This window comes from Oratosquilla oratoria, chromosome 9 (genome assembly GCF_046742065.1).
Source record: "Oratosquilla oratoria isolate Oo_2021 chromosome 9, ASM4674206v1, whole genome shotgun sequence".
Taxonomy (NCBI): Eukaryota; Metazoa; Arthropoda; class Malacostraca; order Stomatopoda; family Squillidae; genus Oratosquilla; species Oratosquilla oratoria.
Window position 1 is genome coordinate 58,585,109 of NC_134785.1, and position 18,971 is coordinate 58,604,079.

Sequence of the window (18,971 nt, forward strand, 5' to 3'; positions counted from 1 at the left end):
TGTGTAGGGCTGCTTGTGCTTTCAAAGGGTTGAACCAATCCTTACTGGCACTGAAATTTGACCCATCCTTAACTTCATATCCTTTCTTATGTAGATCATTATAAATTGAGAGGGCTTTTGTTGCTACAAGGGAGGTACAAAGATAATTGCTGCAGCAAGACAGGTCATCAATCCACAGCCTTAAGAGGCTCTCCATTATTGGTTCCCTCTTTCTCGTCAGCATTTTTGCCATTAATTTAGAAGCTGTTTCGCCAGCTGTCTTTACACTATCTCCTTGTTTGAGTATTGTGGAGACAGTTGATTGGGGAAACTGCATGATTCTGGAGATGAAGTTAGCCCTTTCACCTCCCTCGTGATGCTTAACAATTTCAAGTTTTTCTTGGTTTTTTGGATTTTATCTCACCAGTAGTAGTTGTTGCAGGCCACTTGGAAGTCATCACATCATGTATTACTCTTGTAAAAGTAACAGTGAATGTGAAATAGTAGCACAAAACACAGACACTGATATATGGGCCAAGGGAGTAAACACAACTGAATAAAGAGCAGGAACAAGTTTCGATGGGTGGCCGAAGGAGTGTGGGTGGTGCTGTGATCGCAGTGCATTTGTTTATGGTTTAGTGATTGTATAATCAAATACCTATATCAAAAAACGAGTGGTATCAATTCAAAAGGATCATATAAATATCAGATACTGAACCATCGAAATGTGAGGAAAACCTGTATATCAAGTCTGCAAATGACATTCTGGAAACTCTAGATGAAATACAATATTTCAGTCATGCCTTAAATGTGTATATGCTTTGCACCAAGTTAATGCATTTTTGTAGGGTAAATTTTGGACATTTTTCATTTCTCATTTTCATACATTTACCATCAGTCCTAAATATTCCCTCACATTAATTTAATTTGTGTTTACTTACCCGTCATCCAGGAGGTGCTAAGATAAGAGGGAGGGTGGAGGGGTGTGGAGTGTATTCAGGGATGGAATGGGTGGGAATGATTTTATGCCTTTTCCTTTTTGGCTACCTCCCTTGTAAGGGGGAAAAAGCCTTGGTATATGTATGTATGTACTTACAGTACTCTTTGGAAGTATCGCACAGATGAGTGAATCAATATAAAATTCAAGCCTGTGCTGTATATCACCACGTCTATTCATGCTGACTGGACTGTGTATGTTGCTCAGATAATGTTTCCTTATGTCATGGAAGCATTTTTTCAGTAGTGTTCTTTCAAAGGAGTACTAGTTAGTAAACTAGTCATGATTACAAAAGGAAGGATTGTGGATGAATAAAACATGATCCATTCTCCATGTTTTCTTGATCATTCTTCTAAATGCTATACACATTTTTACTACATACGTTGATGTCATAATAAAAACTGCTTACAAACTACTATATCACATATGTTCTTCCCCAATGCAATACAGAAGAGTGAAGTTCAGCTCTGTGAGGCCTAAATTAAACAATCAATTTTTTTTTCACTTTTTTCTTCCAATATCTAAGTTATATACATAAAATGTACAAGATGACATATATAAAGTTTATATACAAGACTTATTTCAACTACATAACAAAAATTTACCACTATTCATATCCATAGACAAATCTCTCCTTATATGCCTTCAACATATCATAAGAATTCCTTCTTATTCTGCGGCCAATGGGCTCAAGATCATCATAGCACTTTGGGAAAACACGGTCCACAACCTCTCTAGCCTTTGCCTCATCAACCCCTCGCACAGCAATTACAGAGTATACAGCCTTTGTTTTTACACATTCCTGCAAAAGAGACAGCATAAATCAACAAATAACTTCAATGAATAATAACATTGGTTGATAAAGATTTTGTCCCATGGAAGAATTATCTATGAGGCAAGTCTACATGAGGAGACACTAAGAAAATGAAGGGAGGACAGATTCTTAAAAGCTCAGTACCCAAAGTGTGGACACACCAACAGTCAAATGCCCAAACTGCTTCAACTTATCCCACCTTTACCTGGGGGTGTTCCTGGTCTCTCTGAAACAGGCCCAACACTCCCTCAATCACAAAACTTCAAATTTATTCTATTCTATACTCAATATTTTTTATGTTTTCTTGTTAAGTAAAGTAGTGGACCAGCACATACCATCCCTCATCTTCTTATGTGAGCTAGCAACAAGGAAATAAATCTTGGGAAAGATACATGAGTACAGTAGTAAAGAATAAGAAGTCAAGATGGAGCGCAGTAACGAGCAGAGTTCCATAAGATTCAGTGCTTGCACCAATAAGGTTTCTTGTTTATGTTAATGATATGATGGAAAGAACAACATGTTTGCAGATGACACAAAAATCATAAGAAGAGTGAAACACAAGGAGGATGGTAGACTATTGTGAAAAAGATCTAGATATTATTATTACATGGAGCCAAGAATGGGAAATGAAGTTCAATACAAAAAATGCAAAGTACTGGAAATGAGCAATAGCGGCAAAAGGCCATCCTTAAACTACTCCTTGGGAAGTGAACCCATTACAAAAGCAAAACAGGAGGAAGACTTGGGAGTGTTGATAAAATACAACCTGTCACCTGACAGACATATCAGCAGGATTGTGGGAGAGACATACAGACTACTGTAGATGATTAAAGTGGCATTCCACTATATGGGTGAAGGGAGGATGATAAAACTCACTGAAACCCTGATATGTCCCAAGACTGCAATATGCATCAGTAGTATAGTCCCTGAACCTGTATGGTATAAACCCTGTGGTGGGGGAGAAGAATACTGCCACAGAGTGTTCCCACTTGAGTCATAAAAGGCGACAAAAATGGGATGAGGATATGACTAAGCATCCTACTCTCTGTATCCCTAAAGGGGACATTCCTAAAAAAAAGCAAAAGCATACAAGGGTCTAGGAGGAGTTTTCCAACCAGAACCCTAAGGTTTGGTCTTTTAATGTGCATGGATGTGGTACAGATGAGAGTAAAAGGGAGGAGATAGGCAGTATGTTTGTGAGAAGAAAGATAGATGTGTTGACATTGAGTGAAACTATACTAGTAAATGAAGAGATAAGTAAACATGTGGAGAGGAAGGAGGTTTCTTCAAGGTTAATGTGGATGAAGGTGAAACTGGGAAGAGATGTGGATTTTTGTAAGTCCATATGGAGTATGACAGAAAATTTTGAAAGTAATAAAAAGATGTTTTGGAAAGAAATTAAGAGAGGAAAAGGAGGCGAATCAAGTAGGGAAGAAAAGGTAAAAGGTACAGATGGAGAGATGATAATGGAAGAGATGGCAGTAAGGGGAAGATGGGCAGAATATTTTAGGGAGTTGCTAAATGTGAAGGAGGATAGGGAAGGAAAGATAGCTGCAGTGGGAAATGCGAAGAAAATGAGAGTGATGAGTGAGGAGAATGGAGGAGAAATAAGGAAGGATGAGGTGAAGGCAGTTGTAAAGATGATGAAAGCAGGTAAGGCACCTGGTCTGGATGGATGCCATGCAGAATGTCTGAAAAAGGGAGGTTCAGTGATGGTGGACTGGTTGGTGAGGTTATTTAATGTTTGCTGGAGAGAGGGTAGAGTACCGGAGGACTGGAGAAGTGCCTGTATAGTTCCTCTTTACAAGGGAAAAGGGGACAAGTGTGAATGTAGTAGTTTCAGAGGGATTAGCCTGTTAAGTGTAGTAGGGAAGGCTTATGGGAGGATCTTAATTGAGAGGATTAGGAGAGGAACAGATGGAGTAATTGGTGAGGAACAGTGTGGATTTAGGACAGGTAGAGGTTGTGTAGATCAGATCTTTGTGGTAAGACAGATATGTGAGAAAGCTATAGGAAAGGGGAAGGATGTTTTTTGGGCTTTTATGGATCTGGAAAAGGCTTATGATAGGGTAGACAGAAAGGCACTGTGGGAGGTTATGCAGATTTATGGGATAGGAGGAAAGCTTTTGGGAGCTGTCAAGAGTTTTTATGAGAGTAGTAGAGCCAGGATTAGAAATAGAGAGAGTGAGTGGTTTGAAGTAAAGGTGGGACTTCGTCAAGGATGCGTTATGTCGCCCTGGCTGTTCAACTTGTACATGGATGGGGTGGTGCGAGAGGTGAATGCTAGGGTAGTGGGTCAGGGATTGGAGATGGTTAAAGAAAATGGAGAAAAGTGGGAGGTGAGCCAGCTGTTGTTTGCGGACGACACTGCGCTTGTGGCAGGGTCAGAGGAGGGATTGAGGAAGCTGGTGGCAGAGTTTGGGAGAGTATGTGATAGAAGAAAGTTAAAGATAAATGTGGGTAAAAGTAAGGTGATGAGATGTACAAGGGGTGAAAGTGGCAGTAGACTGGAAGTGAACATTAAGGGAGAGCGACTGGAGGAAGTGGATAGTTTTAGATACTTGGGTGCAAGTGTAGCAGGAAAAGGTGGAGTGAAGGTGGAGGTAGAATGTAGATTGAGAGAAGCGAGTAAATGCCTTGGTGGATTAAAGAGTGTAATGAGGAATAGACATTTGGGAATGGATGCGAAGAGGAGACTGTATGAAGGAGTGATTGTGCCAACAGCACTGTATGGGGCAGAAACGTGGAACATAAGAGAAGAAGAGAGAAGGAGTTTGAATGTGTTGAGATGAGGTGTCTGAGAAGTATAATGGGGGTTACTAGGCTGGATAGAGTGAGAAATGAGGAGGTGAGGAGGAGAACAGGGGTGAAAAAGGATTTGGGAGATAGGGTTGATGAAAGAATATTAGGATGGTTTGGACACATGGAAAGAATGAGTGAAGAAAGACTAGTAAAAGAGGTATGGAAGGCAGATGTGGAGGGAGTGAACATGAGGGGACGTCCTAGGATGAGGTGGATGGATGGGGTGAAGGGGGCTTTGGGGAAGAGGAATGTGACAGAGGTGAGTGGAGAATGGTTGTATATGGATGATGTTGTGATTGCATGAGGAGGAATGGGCAGGGGGGTGGGGGGTGGGGTAGTATGTGTGAGTAAATTTTGACGCAGCCTGAAGGGATTTCTCCCCGTCCTCTCCTTATATGCAAGGGGGGACGGAGAGGGGGGGGGTCACCGATTAAATGAAGCGGCCTTGCTGTGGATGTGCTGTGTCTTGCGACACTGCTTCTGACCCAGGGCGGTGGGCAGGGTGCAGGGATGACCCGTCATCCAGGAGGTGCTCAGATGAGAGGAAGGGTGGGAGGGGTGTGGAGTGTATTTAGGGATGAAATGGGTGGGAGTGTTTTTATGCCTTTCCCTTTTTGGCTACCTCCCTTGGAAGGGGGAAAAAACCTTGGTATATGTATATGTATGTATGTATGCATATGGGCCTGGTAGTGAGAAGAATATAGAGGAAAGGGAGTTTTTTTGGATAGATTTAAATGAGTGCATAGAAGGTTTAGGGAGAAATGTCAATGTAGTGGTATTGGGAGATCTTAATGCTAGGGTAGGAAATAAACCAATAAACGGAATGGCTGGGATATGTGTTTGGGGGAACCAAGTGTTTGACCCCACATTTGGAGCCAAGACAATGCATGGCATTACTTGTAACTCAGCCTCTGAAGTGTACACATGCATTTGTCTATTATAGTGCTTTATCGAATTACGATTTAATACACTAACTTATATTGTTAATATACTTTTACTTAGCCACCCTACTACACCACATGGCAGGCCACCCACACACACCAAGAAATATTAAAACAACATCCATATACCTATATCACACAAATATTCTTTTCTCTTCCTAATAATATCGCTCACTGCTCTATCAACAGACTGAAAGACAACACACTACTGCATGCCAGACCCCCTGACATTCCCTCACCTACCACAGGTACCTGCAGTCACTTGTCTGCCAGATTGACTGCCACCATTTGTCTGCCAGATTGACTGCCACCATTTGTCTGCCAGATTGACTGCCACCGTGACTGCCAGTTTGCCTACCAGGTTTGCCATCTGCCAGCTCACATGCCACCAGTTCGACTCCCTACACTCTCGCCTACCACAGGTATTTGCTGCCACTTGACTGCCAGATTGACTGCGGCCACATGTCTGTCTGACTGACTGCCGCCGACTGCTGCCACTTGTCTACCCAATCTTCTGCCACTGCTGCCCACCAGCTCAACTGCTGTCACTGCCTGCCATGCCTGCCGACTGCCAGCTCAACTGCCTACACTCTCGTCTATCACAGGTATATTTGTGGCATACCACCACCGCCACCAGGTCATTTAGCAAACTAGAGCAGTGAGCTTCCCCACCTTAACCCATCCACACACTCAACAGAGATCACAAGGTCCCGGACCTCGATTCCAGTAAAGCTAATAACTAGCAACCTCGTCTGTCAAGTCCAATACACCCTAGGTGGCCTAACATCCCATCTGCTAACCATGACCATTCTCAATTGTGTCTTTTCAGGGTGATTTTGCAACCACACTACCAATGCCACCATATGACATGATCCCAGGATGCTTTCCAGGTACAAGATCCCCTGAGCAGCCTCCTGAGATGCACCACCCTCTTCGACGTCATCCACGACGTACAGGACAACTCCGGTCCCATGGGGATAACTGAACCCCTGAGGCTTGCTACCCTGTGGCAAACAGACCTCCACCTCCACCTTCAAGTTCTAGCCCAGTCATGAGGACGACTCCCATGACAATTTCTTGTTGAGGCTCCATACGACTTCACTTCCAGCCTCGACTTCTGTGGGGGCGTGTTAGTAGTCCTCACTCCCAGTCCTCACCTTTTCTCCACCCATGACATTTGACCTCTGAGGCCTCCAAAGGATGACTAACCAGTGCCAGGGTCTGCCATGTGAGACACCACAAAGCCCTTTTGAAGGAACTCATGTGTGGTACTCACCTCATACCCTCCATCTATGTGAGTTAGCAGCCTGAGAACATTTTTGCATCTGACTTCCCTCGCATTACACTTGAACTCATCCCAATTAGAAGCACAGGTCATAACCTACCCATGTATATAATGGATGGACCAAAGCTGAAGATTCAGATTGCCTAGGAGCATCATACGTGAGCCTGGCTTGCTGCTCCTGTTTTCTCAGCTCCTCCTCCCATCCCCTGCGAGCAGATTGCCCCGGAGCATCATGCATGAGCCTGGCTCACTGCTCCTACTTTCTCACTTCCTCCCCTCATGTCCCACAAGCAGATTGCCAAGGGACACGACCTGAAACACAGTCATCACCTCACGTGCCATTTCCCCTCCACCCACCCCCATCCCATTGGTGCCCAACATTCATTGGTAAATAAAACCAACTCTCCATCAGAGTTTGCCTTCAACCAGCCTAACATTTGGCTGCTTACCTAACAATACATTAGTTTGTTCATAATAATCCCAAGGATAAAAAAGCTGGTAAATTATCAGCAAAGAAATACAATGTATCAATTCATGGAATAGCACTGAAGAAAAAACAGATACATCATAAATCATGAATTCCAAGATTGGTTGATGGAGATAAAATACCATGAATATAGCTTAAAAACCATGCAAATAATGGGTCAGCCTTAGTTTTAGTGTGATTACTGTGCACTTTTGGTTAATTTCACATTTGAAGAAGCCAAGTAAAAACAATGTAGAGAAGGTGAATATGAAATCCCAAACAATGTTTTGCATTTACAGAGAATAAAGTCATACAAGGAACAGGTGCTCCATACCTGATGCGTCTTTGCTATATTGAAGAAGGAAGCATCTCCTTGACCTACAGCTGATAAGAAAGAACAGTGTGTTAGATTTGCTGCCCTTATCTCTGTGCATGCCAGGTGGTCCAAATTTTTGAAGTCCAATTTATTCCGACAGAAGTCAAACATGTGGATGAATTCATGGGCAAGGACTCCCTGTGTCATGCCTTCTGATGTTGCAACATTCTGGCACACCACAACCTAAATGGAAAATTGGGAAATAACAAGAATTATGAATGGAAATGGAACAAAATGTCTGAAATATAGATTATCAAAACAACTCAACAAAAGGTTAGTTGTAACATATTATTTTTGGCTCTTCCTCCATTTAAAAATTAAATAACTTTTTCATGAACAGTTTTATTTTTTCTCTAACTAATTATCACCTCACTCCATCTCCTCAGCAAAATATTGTCCCCAAGGACAGAAACATAGATCTTTAGTGATGGAATACTATCACAGACAGCACAGACAGCATTTTAACAACTCTCCTCTTCACCTGCCACACCCATTTACTCCACATTCCCACTTCTGCATGCTGAATGTTAACATCCTAATGTGTGGTGATCTGGGCTTCATGTAACATTGTTTTGTCTACTTATAATTAATTGTACTTATTAACCTGATTAGATTGGGTATGTTAACTTATATTTTTTCTGTTTTGTTTTCAGACTGTACTGATGCTTTGTTAGTTGAATAAAGCGTAGAGAAAGGTTTAGACTCTTCTTTGACACTACCTCAAAATGCACATTTACACAGTATCAGAGCCAGAATTTTACAAATGTTTATTAATTATGCCTACCTGATTTAATTCGGGATCATATCCTCCACTAACAGTTGTATCACAAACTTCACATGAGATGTGACGTCTTATATCAACTTCACTGAAAATAATATAAAGTTAAGAGAAATGACATATATTAGTGTGATTATTATTCTACCTTTATATCATAAGACTTCTTCCCTCATATTATAGAGGTAGCCAGACAAGGCATGCACCCCCTCCCCCCATTTGTTTCCCTTTTATCTTAGTTCCTTCATCCTTGTGGTTGAGGGGTTCTACCTGCCAGTTCCCTTTCCACCCCCACTCTCCTTCTTACCTCCTCATTTCTCACTACATCCATCCTTCTCATACACTTTACCTTATGGAAATTTGACCAGGAACAGGAGATGCAAAAGGTTAGGAAAATTACCTCCAAGATTCTGGAGAATGACTTGGATGTAACAGATTAGATTGATAACTTCTTCAGGTTAGCTCAGTACAAGAAGAATGGACTCCAACGAAAATAAAATTAAGTTAAAAGCCATAGCAAACGAAGTAATCAGCAACTTCTGGAAGTTAGCACAGGAGGAAAAGTTGAAAAATACTTGGATTAAGGAGAGATGCAAGGAACATGCAAAGACATGGAAGATCATAGAGCAGGGGTTCTCAACCTTTTTCCCACTACATACCCTGAGTCATCAGACAATCGACCCATACCCCCATTAACTTGACACAGAATATTGAATAGTAATATATCAAGACTATACAATGGTACTGCAATGGATATCAAATGGTTAAAATTGTAATGACTTTATTAATCAATTAAACATTAACATCTAAAACAATGTACAGTGATCCTACACATACAGGAATGAAACAGTTACTTTATTATCAACCAGTATTAACCTCTTCGATATGACGATGCCTACGTAGGCATCATGAGGCGTGAGTGGGTGTACAAGGATTCTGGCATCGGCATCTCGATCATATTTATTTTATAGTTGAAGCTGAGTGACTTCCAAATTCTGTGAACTGGTTTGATCACATTTTCTGTGTTTATCATTACTCAGAGTGAAAGAGAATGAGTTATACAGAAATGCAAGTAGTGTTGTGCATCATACATTAGGCATCCAACGTTGCGCGCAAGAATTTGACTCGTACTGAAGAGGTTAAACTTTAGTGTGAAGGCTGTACCTGTTTTGAGCTAACATTTTTCTCAATTCTAGGTGCAGTATTAGGGAGGCATACCTGAATCATCTCTCCTTACTCTTCACTCCCTTCCAAAACATCTTTTTATTCTTCAAAATTCTCTGTCAAACGCATACCCCATTTTACATCTCTCTTCTTTGCCTCCCTCACCTTAAACTTTTCTTCTCTCTTCTTTTTTGTACTTCTCACTTGCTTCCCTAATTCTACCATGCAACCAATCCACATATGCAGGCTTCTTCTCTTCTACTACCACTTTCACCTCCTGATCCCACCCCATTCACTACCCTCCTCTCTGTTCTCTCCCGTCCTCCTTGTCCCACATATCATCTTTACACACTTTGTCACTTTCTCCATGAAACATACCCATTATTCTTCTCCTCTTATTTCCTTTTCATACCTCACCAACTCCCACATTTCCCTCAGTTACTTCTGGTATTCTTTCTCATTTAATTTGTAAACTCTCAACACTGCTCTCTCACATTTTTCTTTATCCTCCACTTTTTATCAACTCCCAAAATCCCTTCTTTTGTACTATAAAAAATATCTGATCCCCCCCTACTCTCTTCTCCAAAAACATGAACATCTAGATCTCTTCCAATCTTTCCTTTAGGTATTACTCCATTCCTATCAACCACCCTTTCCCATGTATACTTATGCTTGGCTCTCTTCTTAAACACTGTGCTTGCTATCATCAACTCCCTTTCTAAACATATCTCCAACATAATCTGTCCACTACATTTCCTAACTGGCATCCCAAACCTCCCTACTACTCCATCTATTGTCTCATTTCCTACTCTGGCATTTAGATCAACACCACTACATTCACATTTCTCCCAAAACTCTTAAAACACTCATTTAAATTAATCCACAAAGCCTTCCATCCTTCAATTTTCTCACTACCAGGACCATATGCACTCACAAAAACAACATCTATCTCCCTTTTACATTTACCCACATTAAGTTGAAGCTTCCTTCCACCACACATTTTCCTATCTCATCCCTTCCCAACACAATCCTTCCCTCCCTCACCCCCTCATCACTCCCAACACTATCCCCACCACACTCCTAAACTCAAACTCACTCCTCTTGCATCATTAAATTTCATTTATCAAGTAACACATCCATCTTCCTTTTCATAAACTGCCAATATCCTCCCTTCTACTCTTATCTGTACCACAACCACACACATTTAATTACCTAATCATTGCCTTAAGATTCTGGTTGCAGTCCTCCTCCCAGATCCTCTTATGCAATGACTTTTCCTAGGATGAACATACAGAGAGTAAGATCCCTAGTCCCATCACTCTATCCCATTCAGTCACCTTCTATGACACCCATGGGGAACATGGTAACAGAATTCTTTCCCAACACTACAGAGGATACGAAGATGTAGAGACACAGAAGTAGTTAAGGACAATTTGAAAGGAACAGCACAAAGGAAGGACAGCTGTAGTGCAAAAGTAACATAATTCCTCTTTGAGCAGAAATTTCACTCTAACACAGAGAAAAGATGTGTGGTTTCAGTCAGTATGGGTTCCCCAAAAACAGTCCCTAGAGCATTGGCCACATGTTAACATGAAGTTAATACCTCAGTACAGGGCATAGAAAATAGCTGAATTCCCTTAGCATACACAACCTGATGTACAAGTAGTTGTTTACAAATAAAACAAGAATAATTGTCATCTTACCATCCCGAAGCCTTCAAGGCTGACATCATCAATTTTACCATTGGACCTAAGAATGCAAAAAACAATATTGTCAATCAATACAACACTGTATGGGCCAGAGCCATGTAATTCAAGAAAGGCAGAGAAAAAGTTTAAATGCATTTGACATGAAATGTTTGAGAAGTATGACAGGGGTTACAAGGTTAGATAGAGTAAGAAACGAGGTAAAAGGAACAGAGCAGGGGTGGAAAAGGATATGGGAGATAGAGTTGATGAACAATTATTGGGATGGTTTGGACACATGGAAAGAATGAGTAAAGATTAGTAAAAGAGGTGTGGAAGGCAGAGGTGGATGGAGTGAGCATAAGGGTGTAACCAAGGATGAGATGGATGGATGGGGTGAAAGGGGCATTGAGCATGAAAGGGATGTCTGTTGAGCAAGGAAGGGAGAAGACAGGAGATAGGGGTGAATGGAGAAGGGGAGCTATGCTTGTAGTAACCCGTCTTTGTATCTCTCAGCATCTAGTTTGTTCTTAAATTCTTGTATGGTGTTTGCACACACTGTTGTTTCATCAAATTTGTTCCAGACATCAACCACTCTGTCTGGAAAACTATTTTTTTTTTCAGGTCTCTTCTATAACTATCCTTTTTGAGTTTCTTTTCATGTCCTCTTGTTTTTCTTTTATCCTACTTTAATAAGTCTGTTCTGTCAAGGAATTCCATGCCTTTCATGATTCTGTAAATGGTCATTAGATCTCCTCTTTCCAGGGAAAAGTTGAAAAGAACTTTGGAATGTTCACGTGTCCTGACCTTAAATCCAGGAAATAGTGCTTTAGTGCCACAAATAGAGCTAAAAGGGCATTACGATTTATTGCTAGGACAGTTGCAAACAAAAGTAGTTATCAAATTCTATTTGGAAATAGTTACACCCATCCTTGACTATGCAGTAGTTTTGGTTTCCATCTCATAGAATAGGTATTAGTTCACTAGAATCAGTACAGAGGAGGAAAACTAGAATGTTACAAGGGCTTAAGAAATTATCTTATGAAGACGGGCTTAGGCACCTTAACTTACACTCTCTGGAAAGATGTAGAGTGTGAGGTGATCTAATAGAGGTATCGATGTCAAGGACTTTACCAAGGGTGATACAGACAAAGTCATCATATTATTAGAACAGGGTAGTACTTGTATTACTGGATTTAAATTGGACAAATTTAGGTTAAAGAAAGAAATAACCAAAATTACTTTACCAATGGAGTGGTTAACAAGTAGAACAGACTTATAACCTTGTGGTGAGCACAAACTACTGGTTGTTTTTGGAGAAGATAAGTTTATGGATTGGGTTGATAGGTGGTAATGGACATGGAACTGCCTAGCATAGGCCTTTATGGTCTTTTGCATTCTTCTTCATTCTTATGTCACTAAATGGGATAGATTACATTAGCAGTAGAGATCTCTTGATTAGGGAAGGAAGGACTTTAGGAGTACATGAGAACAAATTGAGAAAGACTAAATGTGTAATGAATGTGATAATATAACCAAGCTGAAACAATACATGAATTTAAATTTAAATATGATTATTGGAAAATAAGGATTTACACCTAGCTGGAAACATAAATTCTCCTGATTAAAGATGGGAGGGCTTTAAGAGGTCATGGAAGTAAATTAAGAAGACCACATGTCAAAAGAATGTGAAGAAATACAGTTTTTCATATAGATGCACATGTGGAATAGCTTAGGTGATATAGCCCAAGCTCAAGCAATACATGAGATCAAATCTAAATATGATAATTGGAAATCAAGGAATTGGATTAAGTTGGAACCATACATGAATCTGAGTCTAGGTATGTTAGTAAAATTACAGGATAGGAAACGGAAGCCAAGATACATTGCTATTTTCCTATAAACTAAAATTTGGTAAACACATGAATCCAGAAGCAAGGTATGTTAAATTCAAGAGCAAACAACAACATGACCCCATGATTGCCACTCCCTTCCTGTATGCTACTATTAGGTAAATACACATATATACACCATCAATCAACAAAAAATATTGAGCAGACTTCTAAACACTGTGTATATCACTAAAAATTAATTATACATACTTCTCCTAACACAATTCCAGACATTTTGTTCACATTTGAATTTATCTCTGCCTTCTCTTCCTTCCCCAAGAAGCGCAATTTTAGCCAATGACGGTTTGTACTTTTCTCCACGTCTCTCAGGATACAAGTCATAACCCCATCTGCAAAATAAACATGTATTATACATCCAAATAATGATGGTTAACTCTCAAGTGGTCCTGGTGTGGTGGGATCTACATTGTAGGACCATCCCCTTAACTCCAGCATGAGAGGAATTGGGACCAAACCATCATAAGAAGCCCTTACCACCCTTGTGAATGGCATAAATCCCTGGGAGCAGTTTTGGTTACCCAGGGCATGTACCACAACCCTTACCCAAAAATAAACTTTCATATTTCTCTAAACACCAAGGGGTGATTCTCCAGCTATCATCCCTCTTCTATTAGCTGAACATATAGAGAGCAACCTGAACCCATCACAAATTATGCATGTCTGACATGTTCCAAACCCATCACCTTAAGTAAGTACATGCACATCTGCAAGCAGCGCCACCATTGCAGACGTAATGTTTACACTGCCATTTCTTGTGACCCTTTCCAGTCGTATCTTGAGTTTGAACTTTGTTAGCATTCAACTCATACACAGGAAATTAAAAATGTCTTCCTGTTCTAGAAGTTTAGATGTAGTTCTTTAAAATTTTATGGATTTTCACCAATTCAAATATAAATTTACATAGTTGCAGCAGGAATTTAGCAGCTTTGCTGTGTCTTGCGACACTGCTTCTGACCCAGGGAAGTGGACAAGATACAGGGATGACCCGTCATCCATGAGGTGCCAAGATCATTTGTCTAAGAGTAGAGATTTTATTCCAGCATAGACAAATGATGTGTGGTTCCAGTCTATAGGGGTGCCCCTAAACAGTCACTAAAGCATTGGCTACATGCCACTTTGCAATTACTACTGCATGATAATATGCAATCAATACCCCAGTACATAGCCCCAAGGCAGTAAGCACTGGTCCTTGGGTTGATTACTGCCATTATATTATTGTGAAACAATTTCACTGTCCCAGACTTGCAGCAATAAGAGATATGAAGTAGTCACCAGTTGTCATTTCTCATTATGTGAAAAGGTGAGGAAAATACATTCACAGTTCACAGAGAGATCCTGGATCCAATCCAGAGAATTGTCAGCCTCTGCACCTCCAAACAAATATGAGGATGTTGACAGGTTTTGATGATAAACAACTGGGAGACATCCATTTCACAGGAGCACCTCATGTAAGTACCTGTTGCTGGTAACAATATTAAACCTATTGGCTACAATACCTGTCTTCTTTGTCTGGAGGGACGTTTTCTATGTTATTTGGATGACTGTTCACCTCCGCTGATGTGTCAGGATTCATAATGTTATGACTGTAAGTCTACTGCAATCTGGAATGCTGCTTCTATTTCTGAAATAATAAAAGTGATCATTATCAGAGGGAATTAAAGTTGTAAAATAGATTTAGCGTCTAGCGTTGGCCTTGTACAACCAATAACTATTTCTTTGAACATTAACAGATCAATTTGAGTAGTTCAATTAGCCTTGAATTGACTTTTGATAGGAAAAATATAAAAAGAGCAAGATCCCTTGTCCCACTTAGCTGTCTTTTATGACACATATGGGAACACAGTAGTATAATTCTTTTCCCTCCCAGCCACAGAGGGATCCAGAAAAGGAAGAGTTATAGAAGTAGTAAAGGACAGGTTGAAGGGATCAGTATAAAGGGAGGAAAGTTGGAGTACAAAAAGTATCATTATTCTTCTATGAGTAGAAGTAACACTGACAAATAATGTGTGGCTCTGGTCCATAGGGGTGCTCCAAAACAGTCCCTAAAGTATTTGCTGCATGTGACTAAAGTGACAATATCCCAGTATGATGGGGATGGAGACCTGGGATGTGAGGGAGGTAGAAAGGAGAAAATTAAATGTATTTAAGATGAAAATTTTGAAAAATATGGTAGGGGTTCCAAGGAATCAGATGAGGCATAGAGCAGGAGTGGAGAAGGAGCTGGCAAATAGGGTTGCTGAAAGATTAATGGGATGGTTTGAGCACAAGGAAAGAATGAGTGAAGAAAGACTAGCAAAAATAGTGTGGAAGGCAGAAGTGGATGGAGTAAATTTTAGAGGAGGACTGAGAATGATATAACCACGTAATAAGCACTGAAACTATCAGTTGTTTTAAGAAAGGGTTAGACAACTTTATGGATGGGGATGATAGATGGTAATGGACATGGAGCTGCTTAGTATAGGCCTTAGGGTCTCTTGCAGTCTCCTTCATTCTTATGTTTTTATGTGTTATGTAGGGTTCACATTCAAAAGATAGATAATATCAAAAAGCTTCAAGTTACAATTAAAATATTTTCTTTATTCTCCAAGTGCTATGATCTAGATCAGTGGTTCTTAACCTTTTTAGGCAGCGACCCAAAATTTTGCACAAATCAAGCATCGCGACCCAAGCCTACATAGATATACATTGAAATTTCAAAACACTTCAAATACATTTTCTGCTTTGGAGTTTTTATTTAATCATGGTCTGCTTAGAATCCTAAAACTAGGCATCATGTATCTTAATTATTACAGTATATAATTATAATATATTTGTAGTGGGAAAATAATTATTTTCTGCAAACCCTTAGCAACCCAATAAAATGACTTGGCGACCCAAATTTGGGTCGCAACCCAGGGGTTAAGAACCACTGATCTAGATGATTCACCTATCAATGAAGAAAACATACTGTGGTTTGTTGTAATGCACAGGATATAGGTATGGCAGCTGTACTCCAAATCTTCATGACTACGAGTATGGTAGTGTTCTGAGCATGCACAAATGCAACATCACTGCTGCATTCATAGGCAATCATAATAGCAAATATGGCATTGTATTAATTGTGCCATATTTGCTATTATGGTCTAACTTAACCTAACCAATTGATTTGGACATTCTCCAGTAGAACAGCTATTGACATCTTTTTCGCCACGGATGCATTGCGACTCCAGCTCGGAAAATTTCAACCAGTGATTGAACCGCCTTTTTGGAGCACATTTTAATGCTGATTCAATTGTTCGAGATCTCCGTGTGTACAGCTTACAATAATGTTCTTGTCGTATATTATAGGTTTGAATTGAATTTTAAAACTCTTCAAACATAATAGAATTGGAATCAAATTCAAATTTCATCAGGAGCAGCTATCATCTTCAGCCATTTAGAATTTCTAACTTGGGTTACAGCTGCCATCACTCTTACAAGTTCATTGTTGTAATATCTTCTTTTAAGCAGTCTTTTCTTTTGTAAATCTGTTTTTCCTGTCAATTTAGACTGTGTGTATTTTTAGTATAAGCTTTGTAACATAACATAAGATGATAAGAACAACAACCAGTTGTGATAATGTTGACATGAGGATGTTCTAACATTTGGGGACATTTTGACATGGGGAACATTCTGAGGTATATTTTTAGAAGTGCACACCTACGCAATATAGTAATAGAAAATTAAATAATAATTTTGTAAGTTATATCAACATAGTCATAATAAATATGTTACTATTCCTATTGCTTTTAGCAACTGTTTCTATTATAGATTTCCACAAGAATAACGTATACTAAGTTGATGTATTATAATTTACAAAATTATCATTCAATTTTCTGTTATCATTAATAATATTGCATAGATGATAGACAGGTGTTCACTTCTGAATATTTACTCGACTACGTATACGTTTTTGTTAATAATAGCTTTTAGCAACTGTTTCTATTATTGATTCCCGCCAAGAATAATGTATATTACGTTGATGTATTATAATTTAGAGAACAATTTAATTTTCTATTACTATATCACGTACGTGTGCAATTCTAAAAAATTACCTATTCTGATGATCTTTTTCTTCAGTTTTTGGTGTGTAATGATACAAATAATAATAGTGGTAAAATACACGTATAGCCTTCAACTGGTTCCTCACCAATAACTTGCATTCAAGAATGAATAGTTCATTCATTTGCCTCAATAGCAACCCTCATTGTTTAATGCGCAACTTTGAAATAAATCAAACTTACACATGTTTTGCTTCAGACGAACGGTGTTGTTTACAACATCAGCTGTCGATGTACAGAAGCAACAGCTCTGAATATCGTATCAAATCTACTAAAATTATCCTACTTCAGAATGATTTCGTAATTATGGCAATTTAAAATTTGACAAAGAGAAAATTGTTATTACCTGACCAGTGTCTATTTACATATCTATCTATTCACTTAAGTAATGGATTGTTTTCATGAGTTTCTGGACAGTAGTTGGCAATAGTTCTCAGGTACTGTCATATATATCTCTTAGAAGAAACTTTGGGCTCTTGTATGTGTTATACTAGTGCGGAATTACTTCAATATCACCAGTTGATCGTGATTGGGGAAGAGTGGGATAATTGCCTATTGTCAGCTCTCCATGTGTGAAAAGTGTAAGAAATATAATTACAAAAGAATACAAAGGAGGTACAAACAGCAACAGGCTTTTAGTCCTGACGGGACTGCTTGCGAATATATATATATATATATATATATATATATATATATATATATATATATATATATATATATATATATATATATATATATATATATATATATAACACTGAATCTCTTGATGGCCTAGTTGGAAAGTCAATGTCGCACTTGTTATGAGGATACCCGGTTCGAGTCCTGGATAGTACCACAATTCAATTCTAAGCATGCTGGCATTTGATGGCTTAGAATTGAAAAGTGCATTGTGGTTGGTGATATATATATATATATCTCTATATATATATATATATATATATATATATATATGTATATATATATATCATATATATATACATATATATGTATATATATGATATATATATATATATGTATATATATATCATATGCGTGATTATATATATATATCATATACGTGATTATATATATAATTTCATTTTCATTATAGTCGTTGTTTTCTTTATTCATTTACTTATCTAATACATGCATACTTACATGGTGCCTTGACATAAAATTTAGGCACATGGAATAAATCACCTGACTCAAATCTTTGGAGAAGGCGAGTGGGATACCTTCGTTGCTATCCACCGACCGTAACAATATATATATATATATATATATATATATATATATATATATATATATATATATATAATATATATATAAGTGAATAACACAAAACGTTGTTACCATGATAGGACTAGGTAGGAATGGCCACTAGGGGTATGACTTTTTAACTTTTATTTATTTATTTATTCTATTTATTTGTTCGTTTATTTTCCTGGTGTTGCATTTCATGAATCTATGCCTCCATGTTAGTTTTTTATATTGTTTTATTTTGGATATGTAAAAAAGGGGCTTTGGGGAAGAGGGTGTCTATTGAGGACAAGACAGGGGTGAATGGAAAATGGTTGTATATGGATGATGTTGTGATGCATGAGGTGGAATGGATGGGGGGTGAGGTAGTATGTGTGAGAAAAATTTGACGCAACCTGAAGGGATTTCTCCCCGTCTTCTCCTTTTCTGCATGAGGGGACGGAGAGGGGGGTCACC

The 18,971-nt window shown here is 38.9% G+C and overlaps 1 protein-coding gene across 2 annotated transcripts; it reads right to left on the reverse strand.

Annotated features, from left to right (window-relative positions):
• Positions 1 to 1,300: 1,300 nt before the first annotated feature.
• On the reverse strand, positions 1,301 to 17,582 carry LOC143028454 (mitochondrial inner membrane protease ATP23 homolog). Of its 2 annotated transcripts, none has more exons than XM_076190577.1 (7): positions 17,460 to 17,582; positions 14,694 to 14,818; positions 13,387 to 13,526; positions 11,303 to 11,348; positions 8,445 to 8,526; positions 7,619 to 7,843; positions 1,301 to 1,778 (listed from the first exon to the last, which is right to left on the reverse strand). In XM_076190577.1, exons 2-7 carry the CDS (start codon positions 14,768 to 14,770, stop codon positions 1,584 to 1,586), a joined length of 765 nt encoding a protein of 254 aa, XP_076046692.1. In that variant the 5' UTR covers positions 14,771 to 14,818; positions 17,460 to 17,582; the 3' UTR covers positions 1,301 to 1,583. The 2 variants fall into 2 exon arrangements, with proteins under 2 accessions (XP_076046692.1, XP_076046693.1); XM_076190578.1 differs by having other exon boundaries at positions 17,406 to 17,481.
• Between the last annotated feature and the right edge of the window lie 1,389 nt (positions 17,583 to 18,971).

Coding starts and splice junctions, on each gene's coding strand:
- LOC143028454 (XM_076190577.1), bottom strand. CDS start 14,770: ATGAATCCTGACACATCAGCGGAGGTGAACAGTCATCCAAATAACATA. Junction 8,527..11,302: donor GCCTTGAAGGCTTCGGGATG/GTAAGATGACAA, acceptor TATTATTTTCAG/TGAAGTTGATATAAGACGTC. Junction 1,779..7,618: donor ATATAGCAAAGACGCATCAG/GTATGGAGCACC, acceptor TCTCTTTTGCAG/GAATGTGTAAAAACAAAGGC.